This window comes from Rattus norvegicus, chromosome 20 (assembly GCF_021556685.1).
Source record: "Rattus norvegicus strain SHRSP/BbbUtx chromosome 20, alternate assembly SHRSP_T2T, whole genome shotgun sequence".
NCBI classification, from domain to species: domain Eukaryota; kingdom Metazoa; phylum Chordata; class Mammalia; order Rodentia; family Muridae; genus Rattus; species Rattus norvegicus.
In genome coordinates this window covers 1,985,186-2,005,811 of record NC_141553.1, presented here as the reverse complement: position 1 = coordinate 2,005,811, position 20,626 = coordinate 1,985,186, and the positions used below count along the sequence as shown (strand labels likewise).

At 42.1% G+C, this 20,626-nt stretch overlaps 1 protein-coding gene and 2 pseudogenes across 5 annotated transcripts; 2 read left to right on the top strand and 1 right to left on the bottom strand.

The window, feature by feature from the left end:
- Window positions 3,729-3,823, bottom strand: Trim39-ps (Trim39 pseudogene; annotated as a pseudogene).
- On the top strand, window positions 10,225-11,774 carry RT1-M1-3-ps (RT1 class I, locus M1, gene 3, pseudogene; annotated as a pseudogene).
- Window positions 11,952-15,335, top strand: RT1-M1-4 (RT1 class I, locus M1, gene 4). 5 transcript variants are annotated; one of them, XR_015644551.1, is made up of 7 exons: window positions 11,952-12,038; window positions 12,396-12,550; window positions 12,812-13,087; window positions 13,649-13,924; window positions 14,053-14,160; window positions 14,633-14,728; window positions 14,943-15,335. XR_015644551.1 is itself a non-coding variant. In NM_001008850.1 (5 exon segments), coding segments are annotated over 5 exon segments (1,026 nt in total).
- The last annotated feature ends 5,291 nt before the right edge of the window (window positions 15,336-20,626 follow it).

Here is a 20,626-nt window from a genome sequence, read left to right as displayed (position 1 = left end):
TTCTGAAGAGATCCAAACATATTCATGCTTCTCTGGCTTTCAGGACAATATGGTATTTATGGAGGTACACAGACATACCTGCATGCAAAACTCTATGCATGAAAAAAAACCCAAATGTATCTCTCAAAAGATAAAATTTAAACTTTAAAGAAAGCCTTTTATCATATTATTACATAGACTCTTGTCTTTTAAAGGACTACGCTATCACGCTATCAACAGGGAATGATGAGTATTGTAAGTAACTCTAATACATCAATGAGGTCTCAGTTAGTAATATCTTAATTATAGAGTGTATTCATGCACATAAATATAGGTACCTCTGCAAATCCACACAAAACAACTCAAAACAAACAACTGAGAGCGAGGGATGTTGCTCAGTTGAGTCCTTGCAAAACACACAGAATGCCTTGAGCACCATCATCCTCAGACCCTCACAGAAACACAACAAACAAAATGGTGTAATTAGTTACAGTGGCAAAGCTTGTAGACCAGCACCTAGAACTTCAAGAGACTCCTCCGCTACTTATCAGGTTCCTGTGCACACCAGGCTACCTCAATCACTATTTCACACACACACAAAAAAAGAGAGAAAATGAAAATGCTGGAATATTCCCAGTGACAGAAAAAAGAGTGAAAATAAATTTTTTATGGGTCTTGATGCCAGAAGAAGAGGGTGCAGGCAAATTCTCAGGTTGGACTTTCCAGCTGGAGACCTCAGGCAGAAGCTTCTGCTCTGAAGGCCAGCACTGGGAATTTTCACATCCCTATTTACATTGTCACTTTCCTAACCTGTGTGGCATGCTCTTGCCTGGACAGTGATGATTTGAAGCTGGAATTCATCTCCCTTGTCCTAGAGTAGCATGAGCTACTGTATACCGTTTAGGGTGAATGACAGGGAAAAGTTATCATTCCCTCTCACCACTCCCGAAGTTGAGAGCCTCTTGCCTATTTCCTGCTACTGGCAGCTGCCCTACTTTTGACTCAGACCAGATCAGGTGACAAAGCACACTGGAGGGCTATATTCTCTTTCTCCTCAGATATAAAATGTGAGCGGATGGATGGGTTGCACACCAGCCTTTCCTCCCCCACCCCCAGGAAAACATGAGTATTATTTGAGCATTTGAATTTTTTACAATATACTTAACAACTACTTTTTTGTTTTTTGTTTGTGTGGTTTCTTGCATGCATCTTGACTTTTGAGACAAGGTCTCTCTCGTTATGTGTCTTGGCTGGGGCCTGAACCTCACTGCCTTAACCAGGTTGTCCTTGAACTCGTAGAGATATGACTACTAGGGACCTTAAAAAGTGCTCAGATTAAAGGGCATGTGCCACCACTAGTGGCATTCATAAATTATTCCCCTGAAATTTGTGTTAATATGAACAATTGTGATTTGAGAACTGTCAGTGATATCTGTGTGTGTGTCTGTCTGTCTTTCTGTCTGCCTGCTGTGTGTGTGTGTGTGTGTGTGTGTGTGTGCGTGCGTGTGTATGTGTGTGTTGGTGTGTTGGTGTAGGAAGGTGTCAGAGGTTTACTGGCATTTAATCATTTAGCATGCTGTTCACATACTTTCAAACAAATCTGTCTCGTGGAACTTACCAAGTGCCCTAGACTTGTTGGCCAGCCACCTATAGGAACCCTGTCCCACTTCCTCAATGCAGAGAATACACGACTGCGGGTCAACTTTTCAGCATTTTAGTTTGGTTCTGGTGGTCACACAGAATCCTATATCTGTTTCAATACAGAGAGGGTGCTCATGTAAGGAAAGAGGTTCCACACAATTCTGAAGACCTTATCAGATTACCTGGGAGTCTTGGAGCAGATGGAGGCATTTTCATTCTTACCCGTTCTCAGCAAAATCTCCTTCCCATAGTTCATTTGTATGAGAATCAACTCTATGCTAGTGCCTTTTAGGGAAGACTTCAGCTCCCTCACCAACTGTCCTCCTCCCACTCATTCCTGAGGGTCTCAGCTGCCTTTCAGACTGGTCCAATTGCCTTTACAGGGTGATGTAACTATGGCTTGGTTATATAGGTTGGTTCATAGTATCCTTGGTTGTAGTACCTACCACAGACCACATTCAGGTTGTGTGATAGCCTAGCCAAGACCCCTCTCTTAGCGATTCTCACTTGGCTTAGTCATTGATAGGACCCTCCAATGAGTGTACCCCACCTAGGTACCTTTCTAACCTCCAGATTTGGACTTAAATCAGGACAGTGGCTCAGTGGATCCTATAGTCTCCATGGATAGCATTTTCTAGAATAAAGCTCAGACATGGTACCTAGGGGCAACCCCTTCACTGACCTGTAAAGTTAGGATTTCTGGTGGAGTTCACTCACCACTTGCATTAAGGCTGTAGAAATGCTGTCGAGGTGGATACCTTTCTTCAGTTCTTCTGTGAAGCTCTCTGTGAGTCTCAGAGTTCTCTCTGTCTGCCTCTCCAAATACTTTGTTGCTTGCTATTCTAACCATGGTACGCAGTTATCCAAACTGGGCTTTTTCTTCTGCTGTTATATCCTAGGAGCTGTTCTGCTCCACATAGCAGGAAAGATGATATGGAGTACAGGTATCAGGCCAGGTAAGGAGGGTTTGGACATAGAGCAGAGAGGCAGCCCAAGGTGAAATTTCAACTCTTTTCCCAGGATCCCAATTAAGTGTGGGATGTGGATAGATTTGGAAGGGAGCAGGGAAGAAGCTCCTAATGCAGAATGGGAATGGAGCATAAGATGATGACTGGGCTAGGTTTCTCTGACGCTTCCCCAGGGAAGATACATTCCTTTTGCTCTCCCAGGTGAGGTCCTTTTCTCTCCTGACACATACACTCGCCCTCTGGATGCTGATTCAGAGACATCACAACCAAGAGTATCAAGAGGAGAGCCTCGGGCACAAAGATCTTCACCCTGCTTGAAAAGTGGAGACCTTCTGCTAATCAGTATATAATAAATCTATTTGAAGGATGCTGATTGGTTCTCTAAGAATCCCCAAAGGTAGTGATGCTGATCCACTGGGCTTGATCATGGAAAGATGAACTCCTGGAAGAGGAAGCTCTAGAGCCCTGCCTCCCCAGCTCAGATCCTTTGTTAGGGACTGGGATCATAGGAACAATGTCTGAGGACAAGTTGCTTACCCTGATCATTGTTCCCCTCATCTTGGTCACAGAATCCTCTGAACCCATCCCAGAAGCCAATAAATCAGCAATTCTCAAACGTTGTGTTGTCAAGATATCCACAAAGTTTTAGAAATTGATCTGCACTTAAGTATCTCATGATTATGGACATTGTACCAGTCCATGTTTACTGTGTACTGAAGTATGAGATTTCAGACATTTGATGCATTGAACACATAAGTAATGAGTGTATGTAGGCACAAAAGCAGAAAGTTTTTAAAAAAAGCAACAACTGCTTCCAAAATACAGTGAGATGGCAAAAATAATAGATGTGAACATTTCTACTTGTTACACCCTTTTCTCTCCCATTAGAGATTCTTTGGACTTTGATCCTGTTTTTTAAACTTTTAGTTTCATATCCGGTGTAGAAAATAGAGTTTCATTGAAATAACAGCAAGAATATATGTAATATATTACCTAGAATTTATTATAATATATTGTATTTATATTATATTAAATGTCATCGATAAGTATTTGATACTATATATATTATAAACAGAAAACACCTTATATGCATGTATATACAAACACAAATATATATATATATTTGTGAATATATATATTCGAGACAGGGATTCTCTGTGTAGTACTTACTGTTCTGGAAGTCAATCTGTAGAGGAGGCTGGCTTTGAACTCATAGAATCGGCCACCTCTGCTTCTCAAGTGCTGATTACAGGTGTTTACCATTACTTTACAGTTCAGGAAGAATATTATTAGGATTTGTTTTTATTTTTTTATTCATGTTGCTGTCATACATTGATCAGAGAAGAGTGTTCATACATGGGTTTAAGCCAATAGCAAGTTTGTATTACTTGGCTCATGTTTACAGTTTTTATTTAAAAGCCCAATGCAGTACCAAGCCTTTCTTAAGATGAGCTTTTAAACACAAAACTCATGTTCTGGGTTGACGTACTTCAGTTGACAGGAACAGTTAGCCAGAAGCAGAATTGCAAAAGACAAAAAGCAAGATACTTTCCCAGAATTGTGGAGTTTGATGGATTAGGCATTTGTTTTGGCAGGTGGTGCTGTCTGTGTACTTAATTTTACATTGTGAATAGCACATCCATCATGTAGTCAGCTGTGCTAAGGAATGGGGACCTTTTAAAATCCAGGCCACTGTTACTTTCCCAATTTATCTACGTGGATGAGTCTAATCATGGACACATTCTGCTCTAAAATGTCTTGTATAGTTGCAATAAAGAGTACTGCTGTTCCAATCAGAATGAGATTTAAAGGTGCATACAGTACAGAGAGTTAGCTGGGGGGACCAAAGGAACAGAGATGCTACCAGTTCTCTCTCTCTCTCTCTCTCTCTCTCTCTCTCTCTCTCTCTCTCTCTCTCTCTCTCTCTCTCTCTCTCCCAATTATGGAAATGTTTTTGAAATTACTCCTGATTAATTATTATAGAAACAACAGGTTTCCCTCTAATAATACAGTTTTCATTTATCTCATGTATATAGGACAATTTCTGCAAGGCAACCTTTATTTTAATTCAGAAGTAGAATCTTGATTGACCTGACTACTGAGTTTGGAAAAGATCAGAATAGGCATTTTCATCAGGCCATGAGTACATACCCATTAGGTAGTCTCAGGGTTTAGTAATATCGTTGTTATCTAGATTAATTATCCCTAAGGCAGTAGAGCAGGTAATAGAATAGGAAGTGCCTAGGTCAAGTCTTCTCATGTTAATTTGAGCCTTTCTCAGTCATGCTGTGTTTTGTCAGCCAGTGGGCTGATACTCCGGGGAGTTCCTATCCCTATGCAGTATAGGGGAAGCATACCTAAACATAGCCAGCAATCCTGTCTGATTTATGGCTTTTTTGGATTTACTTTATTCTTAGGATCTCTTTTGTGTCATAGAGTCCGGTTTTTCAGGTTTTTTTCCTACCTCCAAAACAATCTTTTAAGGAATTTTTTTAGGAAGCCTCAGAATAACAAGCTTGATCATTGGAAGGTTCCCTGTCCCGGGTAGGTAGGAGGCCCAGCCTCAAGTCATGTATTGAATTTCAAACTCTGTTTCTAACTTAGAAAAGAAGTTCCAAAACCTTTCCTTTCTCAACACAGACAGACACTTAAAGTGAGTATCAATGTGCAAAGAGTAAGATGAAATATTGATTGCTGGTGTGTAGCCACCATAAGCTATAACCTGTCTTCCTAGGTCCATGCTTGAGGGTGGTGGGGATTGTACTGTGATCCCGTATTTAGACCAAACATTAGACTCAGAAGGAGGCAGCGGGGCAACGAGTAGAAATGCCCCATGAAACCTCAACTTTGATGTGTCCATAGCCCAGGAGACAGTCTATTTGTGGTTTCTACTTTCCTGAGTTGAGTGTGGTGATAATGAATGGTGAAATGCCAGTTACCTTCACAACCATAGGAATGGAGAGAGTGACCCTAAAGTATCATTTCAAAGTTGTCTCTAACGTCCCTTTAGTTACCTGCCTGAGACAGATGGTATTCCTGGACTTGAAGGTTGGCTGGGTCTCTCTGAGAGTCTAATGAATAGTCTGTGAGGATGACAGGAGGGCATGCAATGACTTGAGGAAGGAATGGTTATAGAATTCTGCCAACCGCTCGCCTCTGAGCCTGGGAAGCAGCAGGAGAGGTCTTCTGAATATAATTTCATTGCACTTAAACCCCTCCATACATGGGATGTAGCATGTGCAAAAAGTAAAGGAAAGAGGTTTATACACCCTTCATTGGACTCTAATGATCTTTTTATTAGAGTGTCTTTATTTTTTAAAATTTTTATTAGACTTATTTCTTTACTTATATTTCAAACATTATTCCCCTCCCCGGTTTCCTGTCCATAAGCCCCCATTCCCTCCCTTCTCCCTCTCCCATATGGATATTCTCCCTATACATCCCCCTTATTGCCCCCCATATTCCCCTGCACTGGGGGTCCAACATTGGCAGGACCAAGGGCTTCCCCTTCCCCTGGTGACCCCACAAGGCTATTCTCTGCTACATATGCAGTTGGAGCCCTGGGTCAGTCCATGTATAGTGGTTTAATCCCCGGAAGCTCTGGTTGGTTGGCATTGTTGTTTTTATGGGGTTGCAAGCTCCTTCAACTCTCTCAATACTTCCTCTAATTCCCCCAAGGGGGTCCTGTTCTCAGTTTAGTGGTTTGCTGCTAGCATTGACCTCTATATTGGACATGCTCTGCTCTGGATGTGTCTCTCAGGAGAGATCTATATCCGGTCCCTTTCAGCATTTTCTAGCTTCATCAATATAATCTAGTTTTGGTGGATATAATTATATATATGGGCCACATGTGGGTCAGGCTCTGAATGGCCATTCCTTGAGTCGCTGCTCTAAATTTTGCTTCCATATCCCCATCCTATGGATATTTTCCCCCCTTTTAAGAAGGAGTGGGAACATCCGCATTTTGGTCATCCTTCTTCTTGAGCTTCCAGGGGTCTGTGGATTGCATCTTGGGAAATTCGAGCTTTTTGGCTAATATCCACTTATCAATGAGTGCATACCAAGTGTGTTTTTCTGTGATTTAGTAACCTCACTCAGGATGATATTTTCTAGTTCATTCCATTTGCCTATGAATTTCACGAAGTCATTGTTTTTGATAGCTGAGTAGTACTCCATTGTGTAGATGTACCACATTTTTTTAATTCATTCCTCTGTTGAAGGGCATCTGGGTTCTTTCCAGCTTCTGGCCATTATAAATAAGTCTGGTATGAACAGAGTGGAGCATGTGTCCTTGTTATATGTTGGTGCATTTTTTGAGTGTATGCCCAGGAGAGGTAGGTTTAGCTGGGTCCTCAGGTTGTTCAATGTCCAATTTTCTGAGGAACCTCCAGACTGATTTCCAGAGTTGGTTGTACCAGTCTGCAATCCCACCAACAATGGAGGAGTGTTGCTCTTTCTCCACATCCTCTTCAGCATCTGCTGTCACCTGAGGTTTTTATCTTAGCCATTCTGACTGGTATGAGGTGAAATCTCAGGGTTGTTTTGATTTGCATTTCCCTGATAACTAAGGATGTTGAACATTTCTTTGGGTGCTTTTTAGCCATTCGATAATCCTCAGCTGAAAATGTTTTGTTTAGCTTTGTACCCCATTTTTAATAGGGTTATTTGACTCTCTGGAGTCTAACTTCTTGAGTTCTTTGTATGTTTTGGACATTAGATGTAGTATTGGTAAAGATCTTTTCCCAATCTGTTGGTTGCCGTTTTGTCCTAATGACAGTGTCTTTTGCTTTACAAAAGCTTTGCAGTTTTATGAGGTCCCATTTGTCGATTCCTGATCTTAAAGCATGAGCCATTGGTGTTTTGTTCAGGTAATTTTCCCCAGTGCCCATGTATTTGAGACTCTTCTCCACTTTTTCTTCTATTAGTTTGAGTATATCTGGTTTGATGTGGAGGTCCTTGATCCACTTGGACTTAAGCTTTGTATATGGCGATAAGAATGGATGGATTTGCATTCTTCTACATGCCAACCTCCAGTTGAACCAGCACCATTTGTTGAAAATGCTATCTTTCTTCCATTGGATGGTTTTAGCTCCTTTTTCAAAGATCAAGTTACTATAGGTGTGTGGGTTCATTTCTGGGTCTTCAATTCTGTTTTACTGATCTATCTGCCTGTCTCTGTACAAATACCTTACAGTTTTTTATGACTATTGCTCTGTAATACTGTTTGAAGTCAGGGATGGTGATTCTCCCAGAAGTTCTTTTATTGTTGAGTTTAGTTTTTGCTATCCTGGGTTTTTTGTTATTCCAAATGAGTTTGCAAATTGCTTTTTTTTATCTCCATAAAGAATTGAGTAGGAATTTTGGTTGGGATTCATTGAACCTGTAGATTGCTTTTGGCAAAATGGCTATCTTTACTATATTAATCCTGCCAATCCATGAGTGTGGAAGATCTTTCTATCTTCTGAGATCTTGCTCAATTTCTTTCTTCAGAGACTTAAATTTCTTGTCATACTGATCTTTCACTTGCTTGGTTAAAGTCACACCAAATATTTTATATTATTTGGGACTATTGTGAAGGGTGTCATTTCCTTAATTTCTTTCTCAGCCTGTTTATCCTTTGAGTAGAGGAAGGCTACTGATTTGTTTGAGTTAATTTTATGCCCCGACACTTTGCTGAAGTTGTTTATCAGGTTAAGTAGTTGTCTGGTGGAACTTTTGGGGTCACTTAAGTACACTATTATATCATCTGCAAATAGTGATATTTTGATTTCTTCCCTTCCAATTTCTCTGTCTGATTGCTCTGGATAGGACTTTGAGTACTATATTGAATAAGTAGGGAGAGAATGGGCAGCCTTGTCTAGTCCCTGATTTTAGTGGGATTGCTTTAAGTTTCTCTCCATTTTGTGCCATCTCAGCAGCCACCAGAGAATATTTTTATTAGTAATAACTAATTGTAATAATTTATTTTAAGAAATTTTAACTATTTTATAATCTAACTAAATGTTTTTCTTAAAAGCATCAGACTATTTTTGGAGGGATGGGGAATACGTATATAAACTGCCCTTGCCTGGGACTTGTTATGTAGATCAAACTGGTCTAGAACTAAGATCCCTTTGCATCTGCATTCTGAATGCTGAGCTTAATGTAAAAAGATATAAGCTAGAGAGATAGCTCAGCAGGTAAGAATACTGTCTGGTCTTCCAAGAAATCTGTTGAATTTCTAGTATCCACATGGCTACTTAGAACTCTCTATGACTCCAGTCTACCGGTACTCCAACCTCTTCTCTAGAAAGCTTGAGTTACAGAGACATATATAATGACAAAATATCCATGCACTCAAAGTCACTAAAGTTTAATGATAAATGGCAGGATTCACTACACTGGGCCCCCTGTACAGCCCAATCACTCAAACTGGAAAGAAGTTGCATAACCATATATAAATGCTTAAACAAAGACATAAACATGTGATAGTTTAATGAAACCTAAATTCCAATCAGTGATGGAGATTTCTCAGCATTGCCTGTGTTGGAGCAGCATGAGAAATGACAGGGCAATATAGATGGTCAGGGTAGGGATGAATTTTGTTGCTGCCCATGACCTGCTAGATATACATAGTCATAGCCAGATGTAGAAAGAGAAGTCACCAGGTTTTGAAGCCACAATGGAAGAGAAGCCAGGACAAATATTGGATGGCTCAGTACCACGCTAAGGTATCTGTCTTATCCTGTAGATAAAAAGTACAAGAAAGAAATTCAGATGAATTTATTTAAATGGTGTCTTACAGAGTAGCTCATCACACATTCGAACCATCTCAGTCCCAAGAGGTTCCATTACACAGAATTCTATCCTCTAGTCCTCTGGTCTTCTGGTCCTCTGGTCCTCTGGTCCTCTCACTGTTTAAGGTGTCACTTTTTAAAAGGTGTAACAGAAGACTGGATATCCTAGGAAATTTAACTCCCAGTGAAAAGCAAAGGAAGACCTGGTCCAAGCTTTTTTTTTTTTTTTTTTTTTTTTTTTTTTTTCCGGAGCTGAGGACTGAACCCAGGGCCTTGCGCTCTACCACTGAGCTAAGGCCTCAACCCCAAGGTCCAAGCTCTTTATGACAGAACTAAATGAGGAGTTATGGGCTGGCTGATTTCCCATGGATCCTTTTTATATTAATGTAAGTTTCTCAGAGTAAGTCACCAATATTACTTCATGCAAGGCTGACCATAGCTGTCTCTTTGTTAACTCCTGGAAATCCTTTTATTAGAGGTCCTAGAGGCAACAGGATCTAGAGTACATCAAGAATCACCTGGTACTTGTCTTAAATAGTTTCCAGAATGTGACTGCAGATCCAAGAAAGATAATAGAAGACTGAACACAAAGAGGGCTAACTGGACTACTGTGTATTTATTCTAAGAAAGAAATTTCCCTTTAACCTCTGAGAACTGTGCATCCAGTTGCTGCAACCTCTGCCATTGCAGCTATGAATCTGTCCTTTATTTTCTTTATGCCTCACAATAGACTTAAGGCCAGCACAGCATGTCTAAGCTGAATTAGCAACTGTGTGGAGGAAAATCTGTTGTCATGTGGCAGGGCACACTCACAGCTTGGGCTTGATATTCTAATGAAAACATGAACTGAAATCCCAAGCCTTCATTAACTCTAGTCCTTCTCTTCTACATCAGAAAAGTCACCAGAGTTTCCATGAGCAAGAATCCAAGAACAAGAGCAGTAACAGTAGTTATGATGAGGATAATGGGCACAGGAGGCTCTGGGAAGGGAAGGGAAAGGAAAGGAAAGGAGAGGAGAGGAGAGGAGAGGAGAGGAGAGGAGAGGAGAGGAGAGGAGAGGAGAGGAAAGAAAGGGAAGGGAAGGGAAGGGAGAGGAGAGGAGAGGAGAGGAGAGGAGAAGAAGGGAAGGGAAGGGAAGGGAAGGGAAGGGAAGGGAAGGGAGAGGAGAGGAGAGGAGAGGAGAGGAGAGGAGAGGAGAGGAGAGGAGAGGAGAGGAAAGGAAAGGAAAGGAAAGGGAATGAAGCAACAGCAAGGCATCTTACCTCCAGCTCTTAGTGTTGACCCAGATCCAGTTGTCCCAAAGGACGCCCACTCTCTCTGCATAGTCTTTGTGCTCACTCACAGTTCTTACCTCATCTCAGGATAGCAGACACATGAATCCTGTACTTCTGCTCTTCACTAGGAGGCACAACCACAGCTGCCTACTTCTAGAAGTTTTCATTCCGTTTATGCCTGATCTCTACAACTATGTCCTGGGTTTTCTTTCTCCCATTCCTCTCCAAGGTCAGGGTGATTACAGAAGAGTAGAAGTTCAGGGCCTAGAAGCTCAGGATGATTTTCCTTTCAGGTCTGGCCTTATTGATCACATGTATTTTAGGGTATCCGTGGGAAATAATTAAAAACTTAAGGCATTTTGCATTCTTCCTGGGGATTAAAAATGCTCATTTCATTTTTATTAATGGAAGAGATACTTGGAGAGAAGGAGTGGTGCCAACTCAACACAGCAGCCCAAATTCAGATATGGATGAGATAATGTATTCTTTGGAATGTTTCAAAGTCAGCATGAACCAGCACAAAGTAGGGGATGCTGGATCTCCCTCTAGAATTATGGACTTCTGCTTCTGAGGTGGTGGAGATGAAAGACTCAGAAACATTGTGGTCAGACAACAAAGTCATTGTACATGGACAGTGAACAGAACAGAGGTCATGGTTCACAAAACAAATAGAAAAAAAACCCTGCTGCTTAACTGAAAGACTGAACTTTCCTGAGAGAAGACTTGACCCTCTGGAAAGCCCCTCTTATATTGATTCAGGAAACTCACAAATGCTCTTTCCCCTTGGATGTAAGACAGAGTTAGTAGTCCAACTGCTCCGTGCTGAAGATAAAACCTCAAGAGACAGGAGCTTTCGTCTCAGAACAGATGGGGCAGTTTCTATCCTTAAATTTCTCAGCAAAATCTCTTTCCTATACTCCAGCTCTGTGAGGAGTCAATCAATGCATTGACCCTGCATGTGTATCCTTACAGTTTGTGCATAACTGGACTTCTTCCACAATTATCTGAGCATCTCAGCTCTCTTACCAACTGTGGACCAAGTCTTCAGGACCTCATGAAGTGTGATGTAATCATGGCCATTGAAGGCTAATTCTAAGAGTCCATGATTGAAATATGCTTGAGGCAACACATCTGTGGTAGATCTAAGCTGGGAAAGCAGGGCTCTAGAGATGTCACTCTCAGGCATTCACCTTTTCATTACCCAACACAAACATTCTCTATCACTATTACTCCCTTTGGGATTTTTTAAAAAGAGAAACCAATCAGCTTCTTCCATTCAAGATTATAAAATAAACACGCAACACTCTGTCTCTACTCTACAAACAGAATGAAGACCTTTGTTACTGAGGCTCTCCTGCTGCTGCTCCTAGCAGTGCTGGCCCTGGCCAGCCATCCAGAAGGTGAGTGTGGGTCTTTATAGGGAAAGTACCCTCTTACTAGAGAAACAAAGAACTCCATCCTTATGGGTGTAGCACCATGAAATCTGTCTTCTCCCTAGCCAGGGAAAACCTCTGTTCCCCTCTCTACTGTGTATCCTGTGACTGTCCCTTATTTCCTGCTCCCAGCTATCCTTAGCGGTTGTATTGTGGAGCATCATAGGTTCCTAGTGTGGGGTTAATATTTAAAGGCTCACTGTACCTAGGTTCACATCTTTTTGGCCTTTTCCAAACTCTCTTGACCCGGCCTGGACATTCTGAGCCCCTATTTATCAGTGCTGGCTTTATGGATAATATACAGTTTGAGAGGTTCAACAACAGATCAGATTTTCCTGGGATGGAGCACTGCGCACCATGGATAGATCATCGGAGTCCAGAGTATTGGAAGGAGCACACACAGAGGGCCCTGAAAGATATTCGGTTTATGAGACAAGCACTGAAATTAATGATCCACACCTACAACTACAGTGCAACTGGTGAGTGTGTCCCAATTAGAAAGCCCAAATTTAATGCTCTACATGCACTTAACCCAGTTCTCCATGTCCAAAGTTTTCCCCTGGAAAATGTGACCCATGACTTGATAGAGCAATGGGACTGATTATTTTGTTCACTTTAGGATCAAATCAGGCTACAAATCAGGCTACTTAGAAAGGGCATATGGGAGGGGGCCAATCCAAACAAGGGCACTATTATGGGTTAAGGCCTGTTGGAATGACTGAGAATGTGGGCTTGTCCAGGATATCACACAATCCAGAGAAGGATTGGCTGCCATGTCTTGCCTAGAGGGTACTTCAGTCATGGATTCTTAGAATTAGCCTTCAATGGCCACGATTACATCATGCTGAATGAAGACCTGAGGACTTGGACCACAGTTGGCAAGGCAGCTGAGATTCTCAGGAAAGAGTGGGAGAAACACAGTTTTGCACAAGCCATGAAGATTTATTTGGAGGTTTCATGTGTGGACTCATTTCTCACAGAGCTGGCTTATGGGAAGGAGATTTTGCTGAGAATAGGTAAGGACAGAAACTGCCACATCTATTCTTAGACTGTAGCTCCTGTCCCTTGAGTATTTTTCCTCAGCAGGGAGCAGCTGCTCTACTAACTCTGTCTTGTATCAAAGGGGAAAGAGTGTTTGTGAGTTCCCTGAATCAACACGAGAGAGGGACTCTTCAGAGAGCTAAACCTTCTCTCAGGACAGTTCAATCTGTTAATTAAGCAGTTCCTTCTACTTGCATTGTGAACCATGACCTCTCTCAGGCTTGTTTACTGTCCATGCATAATGACTTTGAGTCTGACCCCAGTGTTTCTGAGTCTTTCATCTATACTCAGTCAGAAGCAGAATCCCATATTCCTAGATGGTGATACAGTATTTCCTACTCCATGCTAGATCATACTGATTCTGCGACTTTCCAAGGAATAGATTAACTTATCCATAACCTGAGTTTAGGGTGATATGTGGGCTTATCACATTTCCTTAAAGGTAATTTCTGGTCCATTCACACAAAGTTAGATGAGCATTGATAAATACCCAGGAAGAATGTCTGATGCATTAAAATTTCAATTGTTTCCCTCAGATCCCCCTAAAGTACAAGTGATCCGCAAGGTCAGACTTAACAGGAAAATTACCCTGATGTGCTGGGCCCTGAGTTTCTACCCTCCTGAAATTACCCTGACCTGGCAGAGAGATGGATGCAATCAGATGCAGGACATGGAGGTGGTAGAGACCAGGCCTGCAGGGGACGGAACTTTCCAGAAATGGGCAGCTGTGGTGGTTTCTTCTGGGGAAGAGCAAAGATACACATGTCATGTGAATCATAAGGGGCTACCTGAGGTCATCACCATGAGGTGGGGTAAGGACTGGGAACAAACACAGCAGTCAATCTGAGAGGGTGGGAGTCCTCAGGGACAACTGCAAAATGGTCAAGACCAGGAGCTGGAAGTCAAACACTCACTCTTCTTCCCTTCTTTTCCTTCCCAGAGCCTCCTGAGCCTATCATCCCAATTACTACTATTGTTATTGCTGTAGTTCTCGGAGCTCTGGTTGTGGGAGCTGTGATGACTTTTCTGATATGGAAGATGACTAGAGGTAAGGAAAGGGCATGGTTTTAGTTTGTGTCTCCATGGGAACAACAAACTTAAGCTGTGAGGGTGCCCTGTCACTTGACGGCAAATTTTATCCACACAACTGCAATTCATACATGCCAGATGTATTGAAGATACCTCCATGGTGAATTATAAAGAAAATAATAAATATAATCATAACTACAATGACAAAGATGGCACAGACTTTATCCTCAGCTCTCAGACATCAGAGGGAAATTTTCTATTTAGAACAGACAACCAGGAGTACAGATAGCCCTTCCCTATTTTTCATCTGGATCTACAGTCACAGTTCTAGACACTTACCTGGCTTAAGGACCAGAAGATTCCTCTAGCCCCTCTAAATCATGTTGACTCCATGACCTCTAATAAAAACGGTTTTAAATAGGAGACAGCTATGTTCACTCTTTAAGTAATAATAGCTGTGGCTCATCTGTAACGATCTTATATTGACACAGAAAGGAGACCATGAGGAATCTCAACTATCCTGTAACTCTTCATTTATTTCTGTCTTCAAAAGTTTGGCGTGGTCTTAATTTGCTTTCCACGGAGAGGTAATTTTTCTAGCATGTTCAGCCTTCTGTTTCGGCATTAAACATTGATAACCTAAAGGGCCTGGTATGCAGTAGGGAGAGGAACAGAGGATAGAACCCGGAGGGTTGGGAATGCTTGGAATTGGGATAGGTTGAAAATGTGAAGGACTTTTCAGTATGTCACCATTTAACAATACATATCTGCACTTACTTCTTGTTATTTTTTTATTTACAGGATAAGATAGATGCCTTAATGTGGTACTGAGCTATTCAATATTTTTTTCTGCTTTCTCCTCCGTCATGGCTTCAAGACCTTGAGCCTTCTCTTTCTACATCTAACTGCAATGGTGTGTTTACTCTGAGCACAATGTAAGAGGTCCTGGGCAGCAGAAAGCCCCATCCCCACCCTGATTTTGTGTATTCCCCAGCCATCTCTCATGCTCCAACACAGGCAAGGCTGGGAAACCTCCATCCTGATTGGAATTAGCTTTCACTGAATCACAACTCTTTGCTTCTTTTTTTATAATTAAGCATTTGTACATGGGCGTGAAACTTCTTACCCGATTGTGTGATTGATGTCCTAAAGATCAGTAAATATTGATGGAGAAAACAAAGACTCAGAACTTTATGAAATTTGTGTTTGCTTTGTTAATACTTTGCCTATAGGGTACTGGCTGTTGAATAGATTCAGGTGAGGCCTTAGCTGGCACTGTTGTTGCTAGGTCCATCTGGGCTTTCTTTCACATTGCTCCATTCCTTACGTTAACTCCAGTCTATTCAACAGGGCACGGCAGACAGCAAATAAGGGATGCTCTTGCTGAAAACAGTATCATTTTCAGAAAAACGAACATTGTTAACATGTTTAGAATCTGTGTGCTGTATCTGCTGCACAGAGATTCCGCTCTAGTTCCCGTAGAACATTCAGCAAGAAAGAACGTTTTGGGGGTCTAAAAGCACGTGTCAGCATTCATTTTCTCTTGCTTGGTGTTGTGGATCTGAGAGTCCTGAGAAAGACTCATGCACATGAAAACTCCCCTCACTTTCCATAAGGAGAACATCCTAGTAGCGGACCCCACTAAAGAGGCAGGGAAATTAGGTTTCTAAAGCATATGATGGGTTTTTCCTGCGTGTGTGTCTCTGGGACAGGATTCCTGCCTCAGGCAAGAAGCACATTTCTCTGCAAACCCTATAGACCTTCAACAACAGGGCACAACGGCCATTCTCTATTCAAGAGAGGATATGTGGATTTACCTTCTCCATATACCCTGGTGTCACTAGGGCTAACCTTGTCCTTACATTTCTACAGGAGGACACAGCCTCCATAGCTCCCTTTTCTACCTGCTGCTCCTTTTTGGTATCCACATTAACCTATTCTCCTGGCCCACACATAGAGGACCAGGGTCCAACCTTGAACATGATCAGGGGTCACCTCTCACTGCTCCAGATTCATATTCCATGTGCTATTTATATAATAAGATATCCAGGACTGAGCTCTGATGTGACACCCAGTATTGAGGATGGTCTGTTGCTGCTATATATTCAGTTCAGATACTAAACAAGACCTCTTTGCCCAGTTAAGAGTGAATTTTCAGGTATATCTGTCTTTGTTGTGTAAACGGTGCTCCAAAAATTAAAGATATTGGTTAAATAAAAGGCATTATAGCTAATTACTGGACAGAATAGGGGTAGGCAGATTTTGAGCTACAGAACTGGGATTCTCAGGGTCAGACCATGAGTAGACCGGAAAGGAAGGAAAAGAGAGAATTGAGAAGGAAAATAGAGAAGAAGAAGCCGTGAGGCTAGATGAGTTATGAGCAGGAGAACTGGACCCCGAGGACAGGCTGATGAAGCAGAAATACCCTGGGGAAGACTCAGATAGCAAGGACTTGTGGAGCACAGCTGGGAAACTAGGCATCCTAACATATAGAAAAATAGGTAAAGGTAATTCACTCAGTAATCCCTCAATTATTAAGGGGCTTGCCAGGTCATATTAATAAATAATAGAGTTTATCAAAATCCATTTACAATATAAACCTCAAGCACTTCAGGCAAGAATGTGACTCCCAGGATGGATCTCAGATTCAATGTATAGACTGATTGGTCCTGAGCATAACAGCAGCAACTGGGGCGCTAGGACTATGGCCAGAATCTACCCATGTGCCTGGAATCCCAGGTAGGACACTCGAACCAAATAGAGGTCATCAACACCCACAGGCTTAATGAAAATCACAAGGAGCAGAATTCAGAAACCCTGCAAGTCCCCTCTTATAGGAGCAAGTGTCCTTGGATTTACTAGATCTATTTTTACCCCAGATAGCAGTTACTTTATATTATCTTCGATGAAATAAGGATCTCTCAAAATTCAGTTCCTAATATAGTGAGAGTATGGAGTGATGTAGTCTACATAAGCACCTTTGCTTTGGAGATACACAGAATATATATATTAAAATGAGGATCCATGAATCCTGGACCCACCTGACGCAAGTCTCAGATTCATAATCGTATGTGTTCAGGAAATAAAGAGCCTCTGGACTGAGGAGCCAGTGCTCACACTTGTTGGGGTGCATTGCCCAGGAATCTGTATTTCGGCTTTAACTCACATGGTGTCTCCATGTTCACCCATTGGAGAGCAGAAATAAGAAGTGGCCACCCAATCAGAGAAAGGATTGGAAGAGCTTGAAGGGGCTCAGGACCCCATATGAACAACAATGCCAAGCAACCAGAGCTTCCAGGGACTAAGCCACTACCCAAAGACTATACATGGACTGACCCTGGACTCTGACCTCATAGGTAGCAATGAATATCCTAGTAAGATCACCAGTGGAAGGGGAAGCCCTTGGTGCTGCCAAGACTGAACCCCCAGTGAATGTGATTGTTGGGGGGAGGGCGGTAATGGGGGGAGGATGGGGAGGGGAACAGCCATAAAGAAGGGGAGTGGGAGGGGTTAGGGGGATGTTGGCCTGGAAACCAGGAAAGGGAATAACATTCGAAATGTAAATAAGAAATACTCAAGTTAATAAAAAAAAGGGGGGGGCCACCCAATCTATCTGTTATTTCTTCAGGGATGTTATATGATAAGAAATGGTACAGTACATTAACATTACAAAAACTACGAACTGGCTCCATATGAAAACCCACCCGGGGTAGTATGGGTTTTGTGGAATAAAGAGAGACTATACTCTTTGCAGAGTCCTAAGGAACAGTGTTCATGCTGTGGAAGCAAGCAGCGGTGAAAGCTCATAAAGATTATGGATGGGTGAAAGAGAAGTCAGGTGACTGTTAACTAGGGTCCTTCACATTGCCTCAATGGCAAGGTGAACTGAGAACTGTGAGAGAAGGTTTTGAGGACATAAAGGATCCCTACTGCTGGCTCCAAATTGGGAATTTCATGGCGTCCCCCAAAGCACCCTCCGCTGGCTACCAAGTGAACAGACAATTGAGCCTAAGTGGGTATTCATCATACAGACATTGCTCTGTCTGTTGCTCTGTCCTTGTCAATTTGACATAAGCTACTCTTACACAGAACTGGAACCTCACAGAAGAAAATCCCGCCAACAGATTACCCTTATGCAAGTCTGTAAAGTATTTACTAGATTGTTATTGATATGGGAGAGCCCAATTCACTGGTGGGCAAGTGTTCCTGGATTACATCTGAAGGCAGGTTGGACAAGCCAGTAAGTGGCTTTTCTCTGCCTCCATGTTCCTGCCTTGAATTCTTGGGCTAACTTCCTCAATGATAAAATGTAACCTGGGACTTGTCAGATGAAATAAACTCCTTTTTTCTCAAGGTGGTTTTCCCAATAGTGTTTTGTCACAGCAATAGAAAAGCAGACTAAAACAATACATAATTAGGCATGTACGGCAACTTCACAACTACTGAAAACTTGTTTTTGAGAGAGGGCATTGGTTTTTATGCTTACTTTCATTTTTTTATTTCTGTGTATTTTTGTGTGTGTCTAGTACATGGCAATTGATTGGAGATGTCTGTGGGATCCAAAAGATATCATCTCGTACTCGTGGACTTGTAATAACAAGAGGTTGACAGTGGACCTTTGACTAGGAAATGAACTCATGTCCACTGCACGAGTAATAAGCACTATTAAAACCTAAGTCAACATTTCAATCCCAGGGTTGTCATTTTTCCTGCTTTCCTTTCCTGGGTCCCAGGAACCGGAAGATGTTGACTCACCTGACAGATCCTCTGTCACTTACTGAGAAGTAACTCTGAGAAGCAGATTTCCTAAATGTAGAGTCTGGATGAAGAAAGGAAGGTTGCTTGTGGATTTGATGGAGACCTCTTTCATGTGTGTAGTTGAAACATCCTTTCCAGCTCAGGCTTGGAGACCTTCCTCCAGTATGTTTAGAGCCCACTCTACACTTGGGGCATAGCACCAAGCCTCTGGCAGAAACATGAAATCTGAGCTACATCTGACCTCATAGCCATTAGATTCAGCAGGGAGGGAATAACTGAGGGAGAGGAAGTCTTTCTCATTCTGCATGGCCATAGCTTCCTGTTTCCCAGCCTACCATGCCACAGCTAAAGAGCCATGGAAGCTGCAACAGGTCAGATATCCAAACTATGGCAACAAGATAAAATCAGACCTAGTAATAGATGCCCATGTGAACACAGATGTGGCGAAAAGGATGCTGATTCTGCATAGGACCCAATAAAAAGATAAGAAAAAGTACACCTTGGACCTTGATCTCAAAAGATATTAAATGGTATTTATCCCATGGGTGGTTGACATTTATACAAGGTCCCCTTGAAAGTGCAGAGTATTGTGCTGCATGCCTGAGTCTTGAGAGTCTGTGGAAGTTTAGCCCAGTGTCATAGGGGGACACTCGAGAGATTTTTGAGTTGGGGATTATCAGAAATCTGTCAGTAGTAGATTATCTTTCTCAGCTCTTGACACTTCTACTCTTGGCCTTTTAGGGACATGGTGGGAAAGGCCACTGCCAGTGCAGCTAACTCCATCCTAAATTTCTTTTCTTTAAAAATATTTATTTATTTATTATATATGAGTACACTGTAGTTGTCTTCAGACACAGCAGAAGAGGGCATCAGATCTTATTACAAATGATTGTGAGTCACCATGTGGTTGCTGGGGTTTGAACTCAGGACCTCTGGAAGAGCAGTTAAGTTAGTGCTCTTAACCACTGAGCAATCTCTCCAGCCACCATTCTAAATATCTTGAGGCTTCTTCAGATATCTGTGATTTCTGATAAGAGGAAGCCAAGGCTTGGTGTAGGTGGCCTCTTACAGTCCATGATATTGATGCAGGGCAATGAAACCCTAGATGAGGAACTAGAACTGGAAACTTCAGTGAGAGGCATGGGATTTCCTTTCTTTCATTGATTTTGTCAACTAGATCTGGCCTAGGACTCAGAAGGATGTCAACAGGACAGGTATAGGCATCAGGGTAAGCGACTTGTCCCCAGACACTGCTGCCAGGATACCAGGGCCAACATCTGCATCTGCAGTGGGCAAGCAGAACTCTGGAGATTTCTCTCCTAGTAGTTAATATTTCCATGACCCTTTAGGTCTCTGTGTCTCTCACAGGTATTTTTAGAGAAGTCAATCAGCCTCATACAGAGGCTCAAACTTGTATTATGAATAAGAACCATCCTGTACTAAATTTCTACCATAATGTAGGAGGAAGAACTTGTCCCTCCTACCCCTCCAATTTCTGCTGGCAGTATTCCTTGCCTTTACTCAAACTCTGGCAAGTGAGTGCTAGTCTTCTAAAAAGAACCTCTTGAAGCTGCAAGGACTCTGTGCAGTACCACCGCATGCAAGGAAACCTAGCCTTAGACCTAGATTTCCAGACCATCCAGGCTCTGTATTCTATTTGTCCCCGCCTGGCTTCCCGCATCATCCATGTCCAGAGCTCTGTGTCCTGTTTACAACCCAGCTTTGTC